The 17,910-nt window shown below is 42.9% G+C and overlaps 1 protein-coding gene across 2 annotated transcripts in view; it reads left to right on the top strand.

Moving 5' to 3' along the window:
• Positions 1–17,910, top strand: part of CFAP46 (cilia and flagella associated protein 46) — a 1,580,346-nt gene that overhangs the window by 195,559 nt on the left and 1,366,877 nt on the right. For both annotated transcript variants that reach the window (XM_069239769.1, XM_069239768.1), the window contains exons 6-7: positions 4,992–5,056; positions 14,550–14,714. In XM_069239769.1, the coding sequence (XP_069095870.1) occupies positions 4,992–5,056; positions 14,550–14,714 (230 nt within the window). The remainder of the gene's footprint in view (positions 1–4,991; positions 5,057–14,549; positions 14,715–17,910) is intronic.

Here is a 17,910-nt window from a genome sequence, read left to right as displayed (position 1 = left end):
CCTGACACTCAACCCACACTCTTCTGGGATGTTTTCACACTCCATAACCAGGACTTCTACCTGGGGGGAACCCCTCTCCCTGTCACTCTCACCTAGAGTCAGTAGAGTGTCCCTCCCACCAGTAGGAATATGACTCCCTATGTCAGTTCCCCAATCTACCTCAGAGACCCTGTGCATCACTGGAGCTACCTCATACCCCTGAACCTCCTGGCGTGTGTTAACTCCCTCCTTCAAGTAGGGCACCACCTCTCTGGGCATGTGCACTTCTTCAGCAGTACTGGATACAAGATTTTTGCTGCCACCATCTGAACTGGACTCAGCCCTCATGGCCTCCAGCTTCAGCTCTTCACAGCTCAGCTCTTGAGCTGCAATCCTTTCTTTTTCCAGGACTAAGGCTCTCTTCTCCTCAGCCCTCTCAAGCTCTGCATCTAGCTCTTCCAGACTCCGGATTCGAGCTAGGAGCCACTCATCTCTTTCTGTTCCCTCCTCAGGGCCACTGCCCTCCTCTTCGGAGTAGTCCTCCTCCTCAGAGTCATTTGGTGGTGTTGCCTGACAACGTTTCAATTCATACTGAAACAGGGCTGACTCAAGATCCTCCCTTCTGGATTTCTTGTTCACAGCCAGTCCCCTTTCCATGCAGAATGCTTTAAGCTGCCACTTTTTATACATAAATAGGTGCCAGAAATTGACTTCCATTCTGCAAAGGCTTCACAACCAAAAAACAAAGTCCAAAAATATTAGCAATACTTCCAGGAGGACATCAGAGAACAAAAAGCAGAATCACAAGACAAGTAGTATGTGGTCACGTAGTGGTCTGAACTCAAAACAGTAGTGTACACTTAATTACTGTATGTCAAGTACAAATACAAGTCCAAATCCCGACCGCTGGTCACCAATGTTAGAAATGGGGTCTTTGGTTGACAGTCAGGTTACCCCCTGTTCAAGCAAGGACCCTCACTCTAGTTAGGATAAAAGAGAATCACCCTCAGCTAACCCCTGCTTACCCCCTTGGTAGCTTGGCAGAGCAGTAGGCTTAACCTCAGAGTGCTGGGCGTAAAGTATTTGTACCAACACACACAGTAACTTAATGAAAACACTACAAAATGACACAACACCAGTTTAGAAAAATAGGAAATATTTATCTAGACAAAACAAGACCAAAACGACAAAAATCCAACATACACAAGTCAAGTTATGATTTTTTTAAAGGTTTAAAATAAAAAGAGTCTTTAGGTAGTTGTAACACCACACTAGCGCTGCTAGCGTGAAACTGTACCTGGTTTGCGTCAAAAATAACCCCGCACGGGCGGTGTGCGTCGAAAGTAACCCTGCACGGCTGTGTGCGTCGAAAACAACTCGGCACGGCGGTGCGCGTTGAAAAAAAGCCAGCCACACGACGATCCGAAAGTCCCGCGGCGCAGGGTGCGATCTCTCAGCCTCCGTCAGCGATGCTGCGCGTCGTTTCTCCTGCTCCGGGCGTCGGTGTTTCGGTCGCGTTTCCTGCGGCGTCGTTTCTCAGCTGCGAAACCGGCGTCGCGTCGTTTTCTCAGCCGCGATCGGATTCGCGTCGATCTTTTCTCCGCACGGTGCTCGGTGCGTGTATTTTTGTCCTTAGGCTGCCAGCCTCTCCTTTCAGGGTCCCAGGAACTGGAAGGGCACCACAGAGCAGAGTAGGGGTCTCTCCAGAGACTCCAGGTGCTGGCAGGAAGAAGTCTTTGCTATCCCTGAGACTTCAACAACAGGAGGCAAGCTCTACATCAAGCCCTTGGAGATTTCTTCTTCAAGATGGAAGGCACACAAAGTCCAGTCTTTGCCCTCTTACTCAGGCAGAAGCAGCACTGCAGGAAAGCTCCACAAAGCACAGTCACAGGCAGGGCAGCACTTGTTCCTCAGCGATCAGCTCTTCTCCAGGCAGAGGTTCCTCTTGATTCCAGAAGTGTTTCTAAAGTTTGTAAGTTTGGGTGCCCTTCTTATACCCATTTTAGTCTTTGAAGTCACCTTTCTTCAAAGGGGACTCACACCTTCTTGTGAAATCCTGCCTTGCCCAGGCAAGGCCTCAGACACACACCAGGGGGCTGGAGACAGCATTGTCAGAGGCAGGCACAGTCCTTTCAGATGAGAGTGACCACTCCACCCCTCCCTCCTAGCAGAGATGGCTAATCAGGAAATGCAGATCACACCCCAGCTCCCTTTGTGTCACTGTCTGGTGTGAGGTGAAAAACAACCCAACTGTCAAACTGACCCAGACAGGGAATCCACAAACAAGGCAGAGTCACAGAATGGTTTAAGCAAGAAAATGCTCACTTTCTAAAAGTGGCATTTCCAAACGCACAATCTTAAAATCAACTTTACTAAAAGATGTATTTTTAAATTGTGAGTTCAGGGATCCCAAACTCCACCTGTCCATCTACTCTCTAGGGGAATCTACACTTTAATCATATTTAAAGGTAGCCCCCATATTATCCTATGAGAGAGAGACAGACCTTGCAACAGTGAAAACGAAATTGGCAGTATTTCACTGTCAGGACATATAAACCACATTACTATATGTCCTACCTTATCCATACACTGCACCCTGCCCTTGGGGCTACCTAGGGCCTACTTTAGGGGTGCCTTACATGTAAGGAAAGGGAAGGTTTAGGCCTGGCAAGTGGGTACACTTGCCAAGTCGAATTTACAGTGTAAGAATACACACACAGACACTGCAGTGGCAGGTCTGAGACATGATTACAGAGCTACTTATGTGGGTGGCACAACCAGTGCTGCAGGCCCACTAGTAGCATTTGATTTACAGGCCCTGGCACCTCTAGTGCACCTTACTAGGGACTTACTAGTAAATCAAATATGCCAATCATGGATAAACCACTTACATACAATTTAAACAGGAGAGCATATGCACTTTAGCACTGGTTAGCAGTGGTAAAGTGCTCAGAGTTGAAAAGCCAACAGCAACATGTCAGAAAAATATAGGAGGCAGGAGGCAAAAAAGTCTGGGGATGACCCTGCATAAGCAAAAGTCCAACAATTGTCTAAAAACTTACAGTTGACTGGTGTTAGATTTAAAAAAAGTCAGTTCTTTGGTTCACAAACAGCATTTCGATCAGACAGTCAGGACCTCATTAAACTCGTTAGGTCGGAAGACCGCCAGTTTGGTCCTCTGCCTGCTAGCCATGTTTTGAGTTTCCAGCTGGACCAGCAGGTGTCAACAGAGTTCCCGCCCACTGGCCCAGGGGGAAACTACCCACAACATTGATGCTGGCTCATAATCGAGCCGGTGGCAATGTTACTGTGCGTCGGGTCCGACAGCACCCGTTGCGCATTTCACTGCCTGTAATTCAGGCAGTGAAAAGTGCGACGGACTGCCCATGCCAAATGACGGGGAAGTGCAGGGGCCCCCCTAGGTCCGCCGGCACTTCATCTCCACCAACCTTTGCATGGCGGTGGAAAATCTGGCGAACATGGGAGTTGTAATGCCCGGGGCAGCGCTGCCCTGGCGGATTAAGACCTCTGGCACTGCCAGGCCGGCAAAAGAGTGGCAGTGCCGGCTGTCAGACCATGGAGCTTTCGCCACGGTCATAATGTGGCTGTCAGACCGCTGCATTGGCAGCGGTGCCACCGCAAACCTGGGGGACCTAGGACCGCCAGACTCATATTGAGGGCCTCGGTCTCACTGGTCTATCCTACTATTTTACAGATTAGATTGTGCTTGTCTTCTAAGAGATTTGTAGCTTACCATCTTGTTTTACTTCTTAGATCTACATTGTCTCATATGATTGTATTCTCTGTGATCCTGGTGGTATATTATGCGTCCTCCTAAAAGGGAGGATTGGTGTGGAATTACCATTTAGATTATGTGGGTGGAATCTAGCCATCATGGTAAAGCTATGTTAAAACCATCCACTCAAATGTGCCATTGTATATGAACTTTCTATATTACGTTAAAAATAATTGCTTATTATAAATAAGCATAATAAATAATAAATCCTTTTTTTCTCGTCTTTCAACCGGCTGTATTCTAACAAACATGTAGTTGTGATTACGCAAATTAAAATCTGTGATTTGGCTCCTTGTTACTAGATAATTTTGTATGAAAAATGCTCAATTAAGACAACCTCCATAAACTAGTCTAACTCCCCAACTGGCATAATTCTTTCTGAACATGTACGCATCGTGCCCGTGGTTTCACAGGTGCTCGTATTTCACATCTGAAAAAAGCTACATACCCCTGATCAAATATCACTCTGTCTAGCAACAGAAGATAGTGATGACTGCTAAATTCACAAACCGGATGACATGAAAATCTGAGAGCTAGAAAATATGCTGCACTGTTTTTTTTCTCTTTAGCAGGTGTGATTAATTCAGATTCAAGACGTTAGAAAGACGCAATTAAAAGCTTGACCTGCTCTTTAGTTTTTGGTACATTATGTGGCATTAATCATAAAACGTCATTGAAAAAATTTTGATTTCATGAATAAAAAACTCAAAGCTCACGTCATTTGATGACACTGCACTTTCTGATAAGTGAACAGATTTATTGTATATAAAGCACCCATAATTTATCACAGTTTAAACTAGAGTTCTCATGATGGTATTATCTCAATTTACTGTTTTTTGTTTTATTATTTAAATGCTGGTACATTGTGTCGACTGTGCAACCTAAGCTTTAACATAGTGTCTTTTGGCCCCATGCCAGTTGGAAGATTTTGCAGGTTTAACTGTAGGCCAATCAGTTACTAAGCTCTCGATGTTTCCAGGTCATGTCTTTGTTGTTCCTCTGCTGAAGTAAAGACTTGTTGACATGTCTTCAGTTTCCGCCTTTTATTCCCTGTACTTTTCCTGGTTCTCAATAAATCCCATATTGTCCACATTGGAAGTAACCTAACTAGCACAAGTTCAATTAAAAATTTTCAGATGAATAATATTTGTTTTTATTTTTACAAATCAAATACTACGATTCATACCAAGTTTAATCCTGTTTCCTTCTCTTTCAGGAACATTTGGAGAAGTGTGTGGGATTTTTTCGCAAAGCTATAGAGTATGCAAAACCTCATGAAAGGTAAAATTGTTTCACAGCTACACCCCTTCATTACCGGAAATGCCTATTTAGTGCCGAAGGTGCATTCCGCTCCTTTGCAATAAAGACTGAAGCCAATGTGGCTTTTAACACAATATAATCAGTTTTCCTTAATCCTTGATTATATAGAGTTGTACATAAGGCCCATGATTTAATCCATCCCCAGTGAGTTTAAGACGAGGTAAATCTTGATAAGTTGTAGTCCTCTTGAACTGATGAAGTCAGTGGTGAACTGATGAAAAGAGAGCTCTGCAGATGTGAATACGACTGAAAGTGGAGTACACATTTAAGTCGAATGCAAGCTGTATCATGGCAAGAATAAATACTGGTACATAAATTGACATCTTTCTAGTCATCTTCATCAAAGTTCTGTTAGAACTTACCCAAAAAGAAGGCAGATAGACACACATATGACCTTTTGAGTAAACAAAACAGCAATGGTTGGAATGCTTGAATTAATCTTAGCAGCTGGTAGAAGATCTAGCCACATCAGTCAATCATTAGTTTGCTCACAATGCACCTTAGATGAAGACCTAGCTAAATACAAATCATCCTTGGTTATGCTCCAGTAGGAACAGTGTAGCTCAAACAGCCAAGGCAGGCCCTTTCTGAAATGGAACACAAGCAGCCCTAGACCATTTCCCTCCCACTAAGGCCCATCATTGAAGTGCAGCTTGGCATAATGAGCACTGGACCCATGTCAGGGCATACCTTTTTTGCACTTCGAGAAAGCTTGGCCTGGCTGTTTGGCCCATACTATTCCTATTGGAGCAGGGTCAAGACTGATTTGTTTAATGCTAGGTCCAAACATAGGTGGTATGGTGTGCAACATGATGGTCTAACTTGCAGTCCATAATGGTTACCAGTGCAGGAGATTAATTCAAACATTCCACCCATCACTTTTTTGTATACTTCAGTGTGCCACTCTTAGTGCGATGTATAAGTTGTACTAAGGGAGACTTTGCCACTTAAACCAAGTTACACTTGGCTTAAGGACCCCATTCACGGCGCACCCGGTCTTAAGTTACTTGTATTACAGTTCAGGGAGGACCTTGTCTAGCAATTGTGGCTGGACTGTTCCTATTTGGGCAGAGTCAAGACTAATTTGCACATTGCTGGGTCTGAACCGAGGTGGCATGGTTGGTAAAATACTAATGGATTGGGCTACAGGCTGAGTTATTACCATTGACTGAGATTAGTTTAAGCATTCCACAAATCATATTTTTGTACACACAACCTTGGCATACTCCCTTCACCATTCAGAAATGTACGAAGTGCATTTGAACAAATGGTCCCTTAATGTATTAAGAAATTCTTCAGGTCACATACTCACTCGAGGACTGATACCCAAGACTGGCAGAAATTAATCAGCCTGTTTTTTTATTAACTACTCTACTCACAAGCAACACTTAAGTTGTAAAATATAAAATGCAAATACAAGTGCAAAGGTATAAGGAAGGCTTCTTTAGGAGTGTGAAAGTCAGGGTCACCTAATACCAAAGTTGCTTAGTCTTGATTCCTTCTTTCATTTTTCTCCCACCACCAACGATACTTAACTCTTTATCTGACTCTTGGAGGTTCTTCTTCTCTACTTTATCCCTTTGTCACTATTTCCTATCTTTCTCTTCCTCCCTATTTTTCTCTATTCTTTCTTTCTTTCTCTTACGCTAGGTCAAAATGTGATGATTAAAAAACATTAACCCTGGCCCCCCAAAAATGAGTGTCTTTGCCATCTACTTGCACCCACCCGTAAACATTGGGTGCTACTCACTAGTAGTGACATATGGGTTCACATTTCGTCAGCGTTTTAGATTTTAGAGATGAAAATATTATCCACCTGCCCCATGTACTCAACACCAAAAATGGGAATCTAAAAGCAGCTGTATTTTATGCTGGAGTGCAGCACCCATCCAACCCATGCACTGTCCAACAACAAAAAAGTGATTTATAGATCTAGGAAATAAATGTTTTTTCACAGCCATGCGTTCTATTTGATTCTTTTAGTATTTCATCTTATGGGCTTCCCTATCTTGGACATTGTAAATCAGGATTTCAAACTGGTTCTTTGTTGACAGAGGAAGAACAGAGGAAACATACTATAAACTCCTGTTATTTAGATAGGTTGGACATGACCATGAGTGGCTTTGTGGGTTAGGGATAAAACCTTGAGTTCCGTTCTACCCCTCACTGATATGCAGCAACTGCGTTCTACTTACACCGTAGCTGCTGACATCTGGGGATTCTGAAGCCAATGGAAAAAGTTTGGTCAGGCTTCAGCAAGCATTGTGTCGCAATACTCTGCGTTTCAACTAATGACGACCAGCGCTTCCAAAGATTAATCCTATTCCACTTCTCCTTAGTAATTTCAGGTTATAGTATGAAATCCGTTCTATTTGTTGGACCAGGGTGTCTGATAGGATACACACCAAAAACTGCCCTAGTCTTTATTCTGTGTGCTAGGATCGACTGATTCGTGATTTTGGCGACCTATAAATCCGTCCCTTTTTGAAGATTAGCATGAACTTGGTTTTGTGAACTCTGCTTTGCAGCCATCGAATCTCAGTTAGTATGATTTTATGTAGACATGTTTATGTATCTGGGTGATATTATGTAATATGCTGATATTTATTTTCTGAATGTCCTGTCATCCTAATTTCCACTTGTATGTAGAACGCATAAGTGTCGAAATTCACCTCCAATTGGCACAAACATTCAGTTGAAAGGTAAACGATTTATTTGAAAAAAAGTAGAGCAGGCATGCTGTGACAATACAGGCATAGCATACAATCCATACACGAACATTCTAGAACTTTATTCACTTATAACTAAGTGATTAATCTCAGATTTGTCATATGTACTCGTGCTCTGTGCGACAATCTAGAGAAACAGATGATATGATATGGAGATGTGTATCATGTTGAAGACCATAGGTCATCTAAGAGCATGATCAATCAAACTCCGCTGCTGCTGCTACTAAATATATTTCATAAGTCACTATAGAAGTTAATTTGAATGTTATGTTCTCTGGACAGGACCATGGCATTTGTGATATCAAACATCTCTTCAAAACTACAAAACATATTCTAATAGAAATGTTAGCAAGGTGTAAGCACTGCATGAAACAAAATAGTAAAAACTTTAGAGGTTTGCCCTAAACCATTTTTCTAGTGCGAAGGGTGCCATGCTTTCAGTGGCAAAATCAATGGAATGCTTCCACCCAATTACGGAAATAGTTGATTTGTAAAGCGCATTCAGGTGCCCCATAGGGTGTCCCGGCGCTGGACCGATAAGCCAGATCGTTCGTCCATTCTGAGATCTAAAGGGAAATAAATAGCCAAGTCTTTAAAAGGTTTCTGAACTGAAGTTAATTACTGATGTTACAAAGTAATAGGGAACGCGTATTCTATGCTTTTGCTACAAAAAGTGAGGGATCTACCTCCCTTTATTTTCAGTTTAAAAGTTGGCAGCTAAAAGCACCTTGCCTTACTTGATCTCCGCTTCCTACTTGGATTAAAATGTTCAAAACCTTCTCTAAAATATTTAGGTGCAGTGTAGTATAGCTTTGCAGCATTTTGAGTTGCCGTCACAGTAATATCAACAAGCATTGGCACAGCCAATAGGTCGCTTCTTTTGTCTTTGCCAGTGCTTTTTGCCGCTGTTGTTCAACACTAGCAAAACAAAACAAAACAAAATCCTAAGAACAGGGGCTTATTGTACTTGTACGTGTACTTATGCGTCATGATGACACTACAACTGCCTCAACATGATGGTGTGTACACATTCATGGACATGTATACGTCCTTAGGAGACAATAGTGTTTTTATTTATGTATTTACTTTTATTGTAGTTTACCATTCGAAGGTGGTGGACGCCCATCTTGAAGTGGTACATACATATATAAATATATATATATATATATATATATCAGTGGCGGCCCGTCCTTTAGGGCGGAGGGACCACGCCCCCCCACCTTTTGCCCTCCCATTAAGAGTGTCTGTCAGTATGAACAAAGGTCAGCCTGACTGACACTCTTCATGTTCAGGTCAGGCAGCCAGGAGTGATCCACGCGCAATTTGCGCAGACTCCTTGCTGCCTGAGCTGAACTTTGATGGGCTGAGGAGGTCACAGCTCCTATGGGCGTGACCTCCTCGGCCCAGCAAAAGTGCCTCAAGGCCCTTCCCCTCGGTGATGAGAGGAAGCGTCACCCATTGACACTCTCCCTGGGCGTATCAGGTTTAAGCCCGGAAGCACCCAGGGCGAGTGTCAGTGACACCTCGTTACAGAGTGGGGTGGGGTCAGCAGTCTCACTGACCCCATCCCACTCTGTGACGAGGGTGGGACTGCTGCCTTCCCTCATTGGCTGAGGGAAGACAGCAGTCCCAACCCTCCTGGGACCTGGAGGCCGAAGGTAAGTGTGTGTGTGTGTGATGTTTCAAATTGAATGTTTGGTGCGTGGTGCATGTTTGAATGGTATGAGTGTTGTTAATGGATGTGCGTGCGTGTCTGTGTGTGAAAGAATGAGTGTGTGTGTGTGTGTGTATGTGTGTGCCCCGCCCGCCCCCCTCCCTCCCTCCTAAAGCTGCAGGCCGCCACTGATATATATATATTTTGTGAAAGTTCAATACTTAAAAAAGAGGGGCGCAGCAGCAAGGATGAGATGGGTGTTGACGGAAGGATAAGAAATCGCTTCTGAGTGGTGGGAGCAAAAGAAAGCAGACAGGAGTCAAGAAAGCAATGGAGGAGCTGACTGAAGTGCATTAAAGGAAATGGCACAGAAAATACTGCATGAGAGGGAGCTGGATAGGGGACTGCAATAGACGAGCTTGAGGCAGAGGCTTTAGGGGGAAGTAACATATAAGGGAGAGATTAAGAAAACGCATGCACTTCCATGAGGTGCCAAAAGACTAACAAAAAGTAGCTTCTTAATGTGAAGCCATGGAAGCATGTAAGTCATCTGTTCAAATTGGTGGTAAAGGAAATATGCTCCAGAGAAGGAAAAAACACAAGAAAGTTGAAGAAAGAAATTGAATCAGAAGCAAGCAAACGACTTTGGGAATAAAGTAAATCAGTGGTACTGTAAACAATAAGTCATTTGACAACACCTAAAAAGAGCAAGAGCTTAAAAGAGCCTCAATACATCATTCTCACGTTAGTTATAAGCTTAATCTGGGTTGTGGGAGGCTTCTCCAATCGCAGATTTTGGAATCCTGCCATCCATTTGCCAGAGCCAGGTCAGAGCCCATACTGCTCATTTTCTGCACTAAATTTGTACACAACATAATAGAGTACATTTTTTTTCTAAAAACAAAAAGAATGTCCCAGACACATCTCTACCAAAAACATATACTGTGCTTTAAACACACTCCATGCCTAAGACTCATCTTTTTTGTTTTTACAAAGTATTGCTGTATATATAGTTAATAGCTAGTGTCCTCATTTGTACTCATGCCCTTGTTGTGGAGAGTTGTTTCAAATTACAAAGTTCCGGTTTTTTAGTTGAGGTGGGCAATAAATTCTGCTCCTCTGGTAGTTTTGTCCATTCTGCGGTACGTATGTAATGCTGCGTTCCAGCCAAATTCCGCCGACTGCTGCATTGTGGAGTACGTCCTGCGCAGCCAAAGGAGATGGTGGAGCAGCACTGCCTCTTTGTCTCTGGCCCACGTGCCTTCTTGTTTGTGTAGTGCATGACAGATGTGGGAAGTGACCAAGGGGACCGACCCAAAGAACCTCCATGTGTAATTTGTTTTTGCTGTTTATTACGTAAGTTCTGACAGTTAGCTAATGTGGCCTTGGCACTACACCTCGAATGTAAGAAGCTCTTCTGATAGATAAGTAATTTTAGCTGGCTTTCTTTCGACACTGTCAGACATAAGTTTAGCGTTGGAACGTGCCATTCTCTCAGCTAAGCTGCAGAGGCAACATGGACCCTTTAATCCCCGTGACCACTAGACCACCATTGAGCTGTTAAAGAACACTCAATAGGGGTCGAGTAAGGCCAGGGTAATGGGAACACAACAAGAAGGAAAAGACCAGTTGCGCTTTCACCTGTGAGAAGTAAAGAGGCAGAAACACATTTGTTAGACCAGACAGCCTTAGGTTGGTCATCCCCCAACTTTGTGCCTGCCTCCCTCCATTTTCTTATCCTGTTGTTGCTGGTTTTAGGAGTCTGCACACTTTACCACTGGTGACTAGTGGGAAAGTGCATGTGCTCTCTCCCCTAAACATGGGGACATTGGTTCCTACCCAATTGGCATATTTAATTTACTTGCAAGTCTCTAATAAAGTGCAGTAGAGGTGCCCAGGGTCTCAAAATTAAATGCTACTATTGGGCCTGCAGCACTGGTTGTGCTTAAGCAGGTCTCAGGCCTTATGTTGTAGGGCCTGTGTGTGCAGTTTCACTGCCACTTCGACTTTGCATTGTAAAAATACTTGCCATGCCTTAAACTCCCCTTTTCTACATTTAAGTCACCCCTAAGGTAGGCCCTAGGTAACCCATAGGGTAGGGTGCTATGGAAGTAAAAGGCAGAACGTGTACCTATGTGTTTTACGGGTCATGGTAGTAAAAAACGCACAAATTAGTTTTCCACTACTGTGAGGCCTGTTCCCCTCATAGACTAGCATTAGAACTGCCCTCATAGACTTTTAAGTGGTAAGTTCTGATCTGAAAGGAATAGCTCTGTCATGTTAAGTAGTGCCAGTATGGTAATAGAAAATACTGCTTACTGGCAAAGTTGGATTTAATAGTACTATTTTAGAAATGTAACTTTTAGAAAGTGGCCATTTCTCTGCACTTACTGCCTCTGTGCCTTACAGTCCTGTCTCCAATCCACGTCTGGTCTGTGCTGGTTGACAGCTCCCCTTGTGCATTCCACCCAGACAGCCATAAACGCAGGACACTCAGTCACATCTGCATTAATCTACATACTGAATGGGTCTCCCTAGGCAGGAAGGGTGGAGGGGCTCTCTTACATTTCAAAGGCCAGTAGCCTGCCCTCACACAAAGGACTGATAACCCCGCACAGGGATCCTGGCATACAGGACTCGGCTAAAAGGGGAACTTGTGCACTTCAAAACCATTCTTTGAAGTTGCCCCCACTTCTAAAGCATTTTTGGGTATATAATCTGGGTCTCTGACCCCACAAAATCAGACACTTCGGATCTACACCTGAACTCTGTTAGAGGAACTGCCTGGCTGCCCAAAAGGATCATCTAGACTGCTCTGCTGAGAAGGACTGCTGCCCTGCTGCCTGCTGGCTTCGACTGTGCTGGAAGAACTCTGCCTTCCCCAAAATCGCTCTTCAAGGAATTGGGTTGAACTTACCTCCTGTTCTGAAGTCTCAGGGCCAACAAAGACTTCACTAGCTAGCTTCTGGCTAGCTTTCCGACTTCTGCAACTCCAGGACCGACTCAGAGACTCCAGAACAGACGCTGCTGCCAGACGCCACTCCGCTCCGTGGTCTGGCTCCGTGGTCCTAGCTGCATGCAATGACTGCGGCCTGCCACACAAGTTGGATGACGATGCTGACATCCCGCAGTGTGATCTTGACACTGCGAAGTCAACACAGTGTGAATTGACCGACTGGATCCATTGGACCCTGCCGGGTCGCAAGGAACTGACACCTTACCACTGATGCCACACCAGCTCCCCCTGGAACCAGATGGAAAGGACACCTCGCTTCCCCTTGCCTCGCAGCGCGGAACAAACACCTCACCTCCCATTAGGCATTCACGCCGCACCGGCTCCAGCGACGCATTACCACCATGACTTTGTGCAACATCTTTGGTCCTTCGTTTACAAAGGTACTGTGCCTAGGTGACCGTGCGTCTCCATTACCAGTGCTTGTGGCGTCGGATTTTTGAGAATGACTCTGTAGTAGCCCCAGTTGGAGCTATTGGGTTTCTCAGCGCTTTAGTGGGATTTAATTGTTAAAAATTCATAACTTTGGTTGTGTTCATTGGATTTTTATCGTTTTGACCTTATTTTAGTCAGAAAATATTATCTATTTTTCTAAACCTGCATGGTGTATTTTTGTGGTGTTTTCACTGTGTTACTGTATGAGTTATTGCACAAATACTTTACACATTGCCTTCTAAGTTAAGCCTACCTGCTCTGTGCCAAGCTACCAGAGCATGAGCACAGGATAATTTGGGTTGTTTTGTGATTTATCCTGACTAGGACTGTGGTCCCTACTGGACAAGGGTGTATTTCTCTGCCAACTAGAGACCCAATTTCTAACATCTTTATTTGAAGAACAACCTTAACCTTGCCTTTGTGTCTCATGTACAGCTTCCCATTTGTCTCACATAAGATCTTCCTCCACCACCAACGCAGCACTATTACGTGATACATGTGTAATAAATTACAGAAATTCTGTACCCCTGGCTCCTACGCCTATAATGTGATGCATTTATAATGTCATAACGAAGACCAGGGCAGGTATGACCATAAGGACCCCATGGCTAGCCTTCTCACCTGCCTCTGATTTCTGATACTTCCATTTCTTCTTTGTGTTTTTGAATGAGTTATTCCTTAATATTTCTGTATCTCACTCACCGCTGCTTTGTTTGTGCTTAGTGGTTTCAATGAAAATTGCAGTTCTCTTGGCATCTCATTTAGAGGCAGATGAGTGTAACTCATTTCCTATACAATACCTGCCTTATCACCAACCTGTTACTGGGATCTTCAAGGGTCTCACAAGTCTTCAAATTAAGTAAATCACTGGATACCACCAATAGGTTTCAACATGCTCATGTAAAGATTTGCTTCTTGAGTGTGACAATAGGTCACAGAGAAGCAGTTCTACTACACATTCTGATTAGAAGACTTCTCATCCTCTTTGCAGCCAGAAAGCCCTCCCCTTTTATCTTTTTCCACTGCACTTCCTCACTTCCTCACATCCTTTCCATGTAGCAGTACCACAACCCCTCACCACTTCCACTAGCACTTCAGCAACAACTCATACCCATGTTAAACCATTATATTACACCATCATGTCACACTGTAACCCACCCTTACATCTCCATATCTGACCGAACATTACAAGTAAAGTGATACGATAGAGAGCTATTCAGTGGTATTGGAAGAAGTCCTTCAATGGTAATGCAAGCTATCTTTCGAGTTTTCAGTGATTGACTGTAACACCTTGTACAAGGCATTCTTAGTTCTATATACTTCAGTCTCCAGAAAGTAGGCTTGATTAATAATAGTCTGAAAATTAAGGACCTCATTTAGTGTTTCAAGGAAACTGAAAGGTAACTCTAGATATGTGGTTCAATCCTCCGGATGAATTTCCACCATCATTGGGATATTTTTGTGTAGGAAAGTCAGGCGGTGAATTCTTCCCGTATTTATAGTTTCCTTCAGAAATTGGAGGGTGTTAAGTTTCGCAAAACTCTAAATAAGACCCTAAGTTAGAGTGAGTCTTGTAATTATATATACACTGTCCTATGATAACCGTACACTCTTGTTTTCCAGATACCATTTTCTGATTTACAATGCATCAGTCCTTTTCTGGCAGATAGCCAGGCCATTTTTAAAATCTGGGTATCGTCATCTTCTGATTCCTGGTTTGACTGAAATTATAAAAGCCTTGGAGCATGTTAAAGATCAAGACAGCGATTGGAGGGCAGAGCTCATGTTGTAAGTATATTTCCACTTATTACTAACTCCTAGAGATGCATTTTATGTTATAAACAAGAGGTAGTCAACTGCAACTTGGTAAAATCCAGTTGCTTGTTTCAGAGGTATCAACTGCTATTATATTGCGTTTGTTTCCTGCAAATGTTTCTGGAAGGACTTTATGGAAAGGCTGGAGTAGCACAATAAATGGAAAAAATGCATGAGAGTCATTGCAGGGTGATGGATCAGAAACAGACTGGACGTATTGAGGTGTAGCTTCCAAAGAAGACTGCTATCTGCTTACCTATAGAAAGTCAAAACCAGTTGGGTACAAACTAACATCTGGTCATTTCACAGAAAGGTCACAAAATACTCATGTGAATGCTTTGTTTGGATTTGCATAAACTAAAACGGGGTTCTTCAAATGTACAAAGTGTGAAGCATGCAAACATGGTCTAAACAAGAAAGAGCTTGTCGAAAGCAGTGTGAAATTAAACATAGTATACAGTGAAAGGCAGGGTCCGTAGTGACATTTTACAATGAAAATAACTTAGGATGTACGTCAAAAGTAAGATTAACTGCTACATCACTGTTACGGTAAAAAACTACAACAGGATTTTCTCATGTCCGCTTTAATATTCCAGCAATGACACAGTGGCAGCACCAAACATTTAATGTAGTATGGATTAGACGGTATGCAAAAATTAAAAAGAGGGGAAAGCATCAATTGATGTAATGACTATTAGAGTACAGGGACACAATGCACAACCCTGCAGGCCCTAGGGCACAGGGTGGGGCGGGGGCGTAACCTACCAAGGGGGCCTCATTCTGCATAAGATAAAATGAGTATCTGTTCAAACACACCTCAAGCACCTCTTTAAATACTAATTTTCTAAATCAGGAAAATAAAGTTTTCATATGTAAAAATCTGACTTTCTGCCATATTTGACATAATTACACTCTCTCTCTTCCTCCGTCTTTCTCTCTTTCCCTCTCTCCCTCTCCCTCCCTCCCTTCCTCGCTTCTTGACAGATCACCCTCAAACATTCAAAGAAGGAGCTGAGGGTATTTTTGAAAGATTTTTGAAGATGGCACCAAAGTTATTAGCAAAAAATAAAAAGATGTCCATGGAAACTCTGACGTAGCTAGATTAGAACTACACAATGGCAAACATCACTGTGTAGTATGTGTGTGTGTGTGTGTGTGTATGTATATCTATGTGTGTGTATGTGTATATATATATATATATATATATATATATATATATATATCTGTCCCAGTGGTGGTCGTCACTGGGTAGCTTGTTAGGACCAGGTTTTAGTAGGAAATTGATTATTTTAGTTTGCTAGTAACTTTGGCACCGTTGGACGAAATCTTCACAAAACTTTCCCAAAATTGTTTCTTCTACCTCAGCACTTTCCTAGAAAGTTTTGGGTTATCCATCAAGTGGGGGCCTAGCAACGGGGAGGAGGATGCCCAAAACACATTTTCCCCATTCATTTTTCCAAGGAAAACTGGACACTGCTACAGTCCAAGCAGCTGAAATGAATTACACCAAATCTGGGAGGAAGCAGGATTTTGGTAGATTAGTCCAGAAAGCATGCTTTTTGTGATTTGTTGTAAATCCGTTCTGTAGTTTTTGAGAAACGAGGGTTCAAGCTGTGAAGATTTGATGCTGTTGAGGATCCGTGGAGCTGGCAGATCTTAAATGAGATATGACTGGCTACCACCACATCAACAAAGATGTGATGGCAGCCATTTTAGGACTCAGGACTGAGTTACCTGTTATAGAAAAATAATGTAAAAAAACATATGGGGCAGGGTAGGGTTACCCTACTTCTGCAGGCCTGTTGGGGTCATTCCAGAGGTCCCCCAATGGGGCCAAAAACTTATTTTTAGTTTTGGTCTCCTCCGCGACTCCACGGAGGGTCTGCAGCAACAAGAAAACAAAACACAGGCTTCTGGGATAGGCCAGGGTCCGGGCGGTTGCTGTAAGTGTTTTTTATGGGGAGGGGTTGCACAGCCATCCTCGCTGGGCCTTTTTCAAGTTCTGGGAACCCCATCAACTGGGGCTGCATTTAAGTAAAAGGAGAAGGGGCATGCAACACCCTTCCCTGAGCCTTCTTCAGCCATTGGGGACTCCATGCCTCGGGGCTTTATTTATTAATATTTAACATACTCAGAAGTCCCTTTTTGATTAACCCTTTGAAGCTGACTAACTCCCATTAGAAATGTAGATATCACATAAGTTTTATAACAAATTAATCCTAAATCCCATAAGGAAGGTTCTAGAGTCATGCCAAATATGGTGTAATTCCATTCAATAGTTTTTGCTGTGGTTAGGGAGTATAAGTCCTACAGAAGGTAAAACGGTAATAGCATATTTTGTAATCATATTTATATCTCTTGTCCTCCATCTACCAAGATCTCAATGAAATTTGACATTACGAAATATAGTTAGATGGACCAGGCGAGTGGCAAACATTTTAAAAATTAATAAAATAACTCCATAAATATAAGCAAAACAAAAAATTGTTTCAGTTGTAACTGAGACTTGGAGACTATGTACCAAAGTTTATAATTAACTATGTAATACATGCATATAAAAGCAAAACAAGTGAAAGAGTGATACATATGTGTGAACTAGCACAACAGTGCTTTGTGTTAATGTGCGTGCTGCAGAAACATCTGTGCAACCACCAAGTCCAAGATTTGAATTGAGGCAGATCCACAGAGTTAATAAGCTTTCCAAAGTCGATGTCTATGAGGTGGAACTATTGATTTGAGATGATTCAAACACTTGCTTATTACAGAACCTAAGAACTACACACCAGGACTGTAAATTATGTAGATTCAACATTTGTGCAATGATGCTCTAATGTGGCATTTCTACAATGATGTAAGATACAAGGTCATCTTTCATCTGATTATCATAAGGAAGAGAGTTCTGTAGCGATACCACAGTGGGTGGCAAAAAAAATACCCTTTCATTCCAGAGAATTAAGATGGTACCTTTGCCAGAACCTTCTAGAACGACACGTGGAGGGTGTAAGAAATAGATCCCAGGAATCCAGTTCCATAGTTTGACTATTTGCACTGCAAACCATTATTTTCTATAATGTTGGCAAGAGTGAAGCTTTCATGGTAAGTCACATGAATATATCGATAGAGCCCAGGTATATTCCAGGTTAAGGTACTGTGAGTTACATCCGGACTT

The sequence above is a fragment of the Pleurodeles waltl genome, chromosome 6 (genome assembly GCF_031143425.1).
Source record: "Pleurodeles waltl isolate 20211129_DDA chromosome 6, aPleWal1.hap1.20221129, whole genome shotgun sequence".
Lineage (NCBI taxonomy): Eukaryota > Metazoa > Chordata > Amphibia > Caudata > Salamandridae > Pleurodeles > Pleurodeles waltl.
Note: the sequence above shows the minus strand (reverse complement) of the source record. Positions and strands in the feature narration are given on the sequence as shown.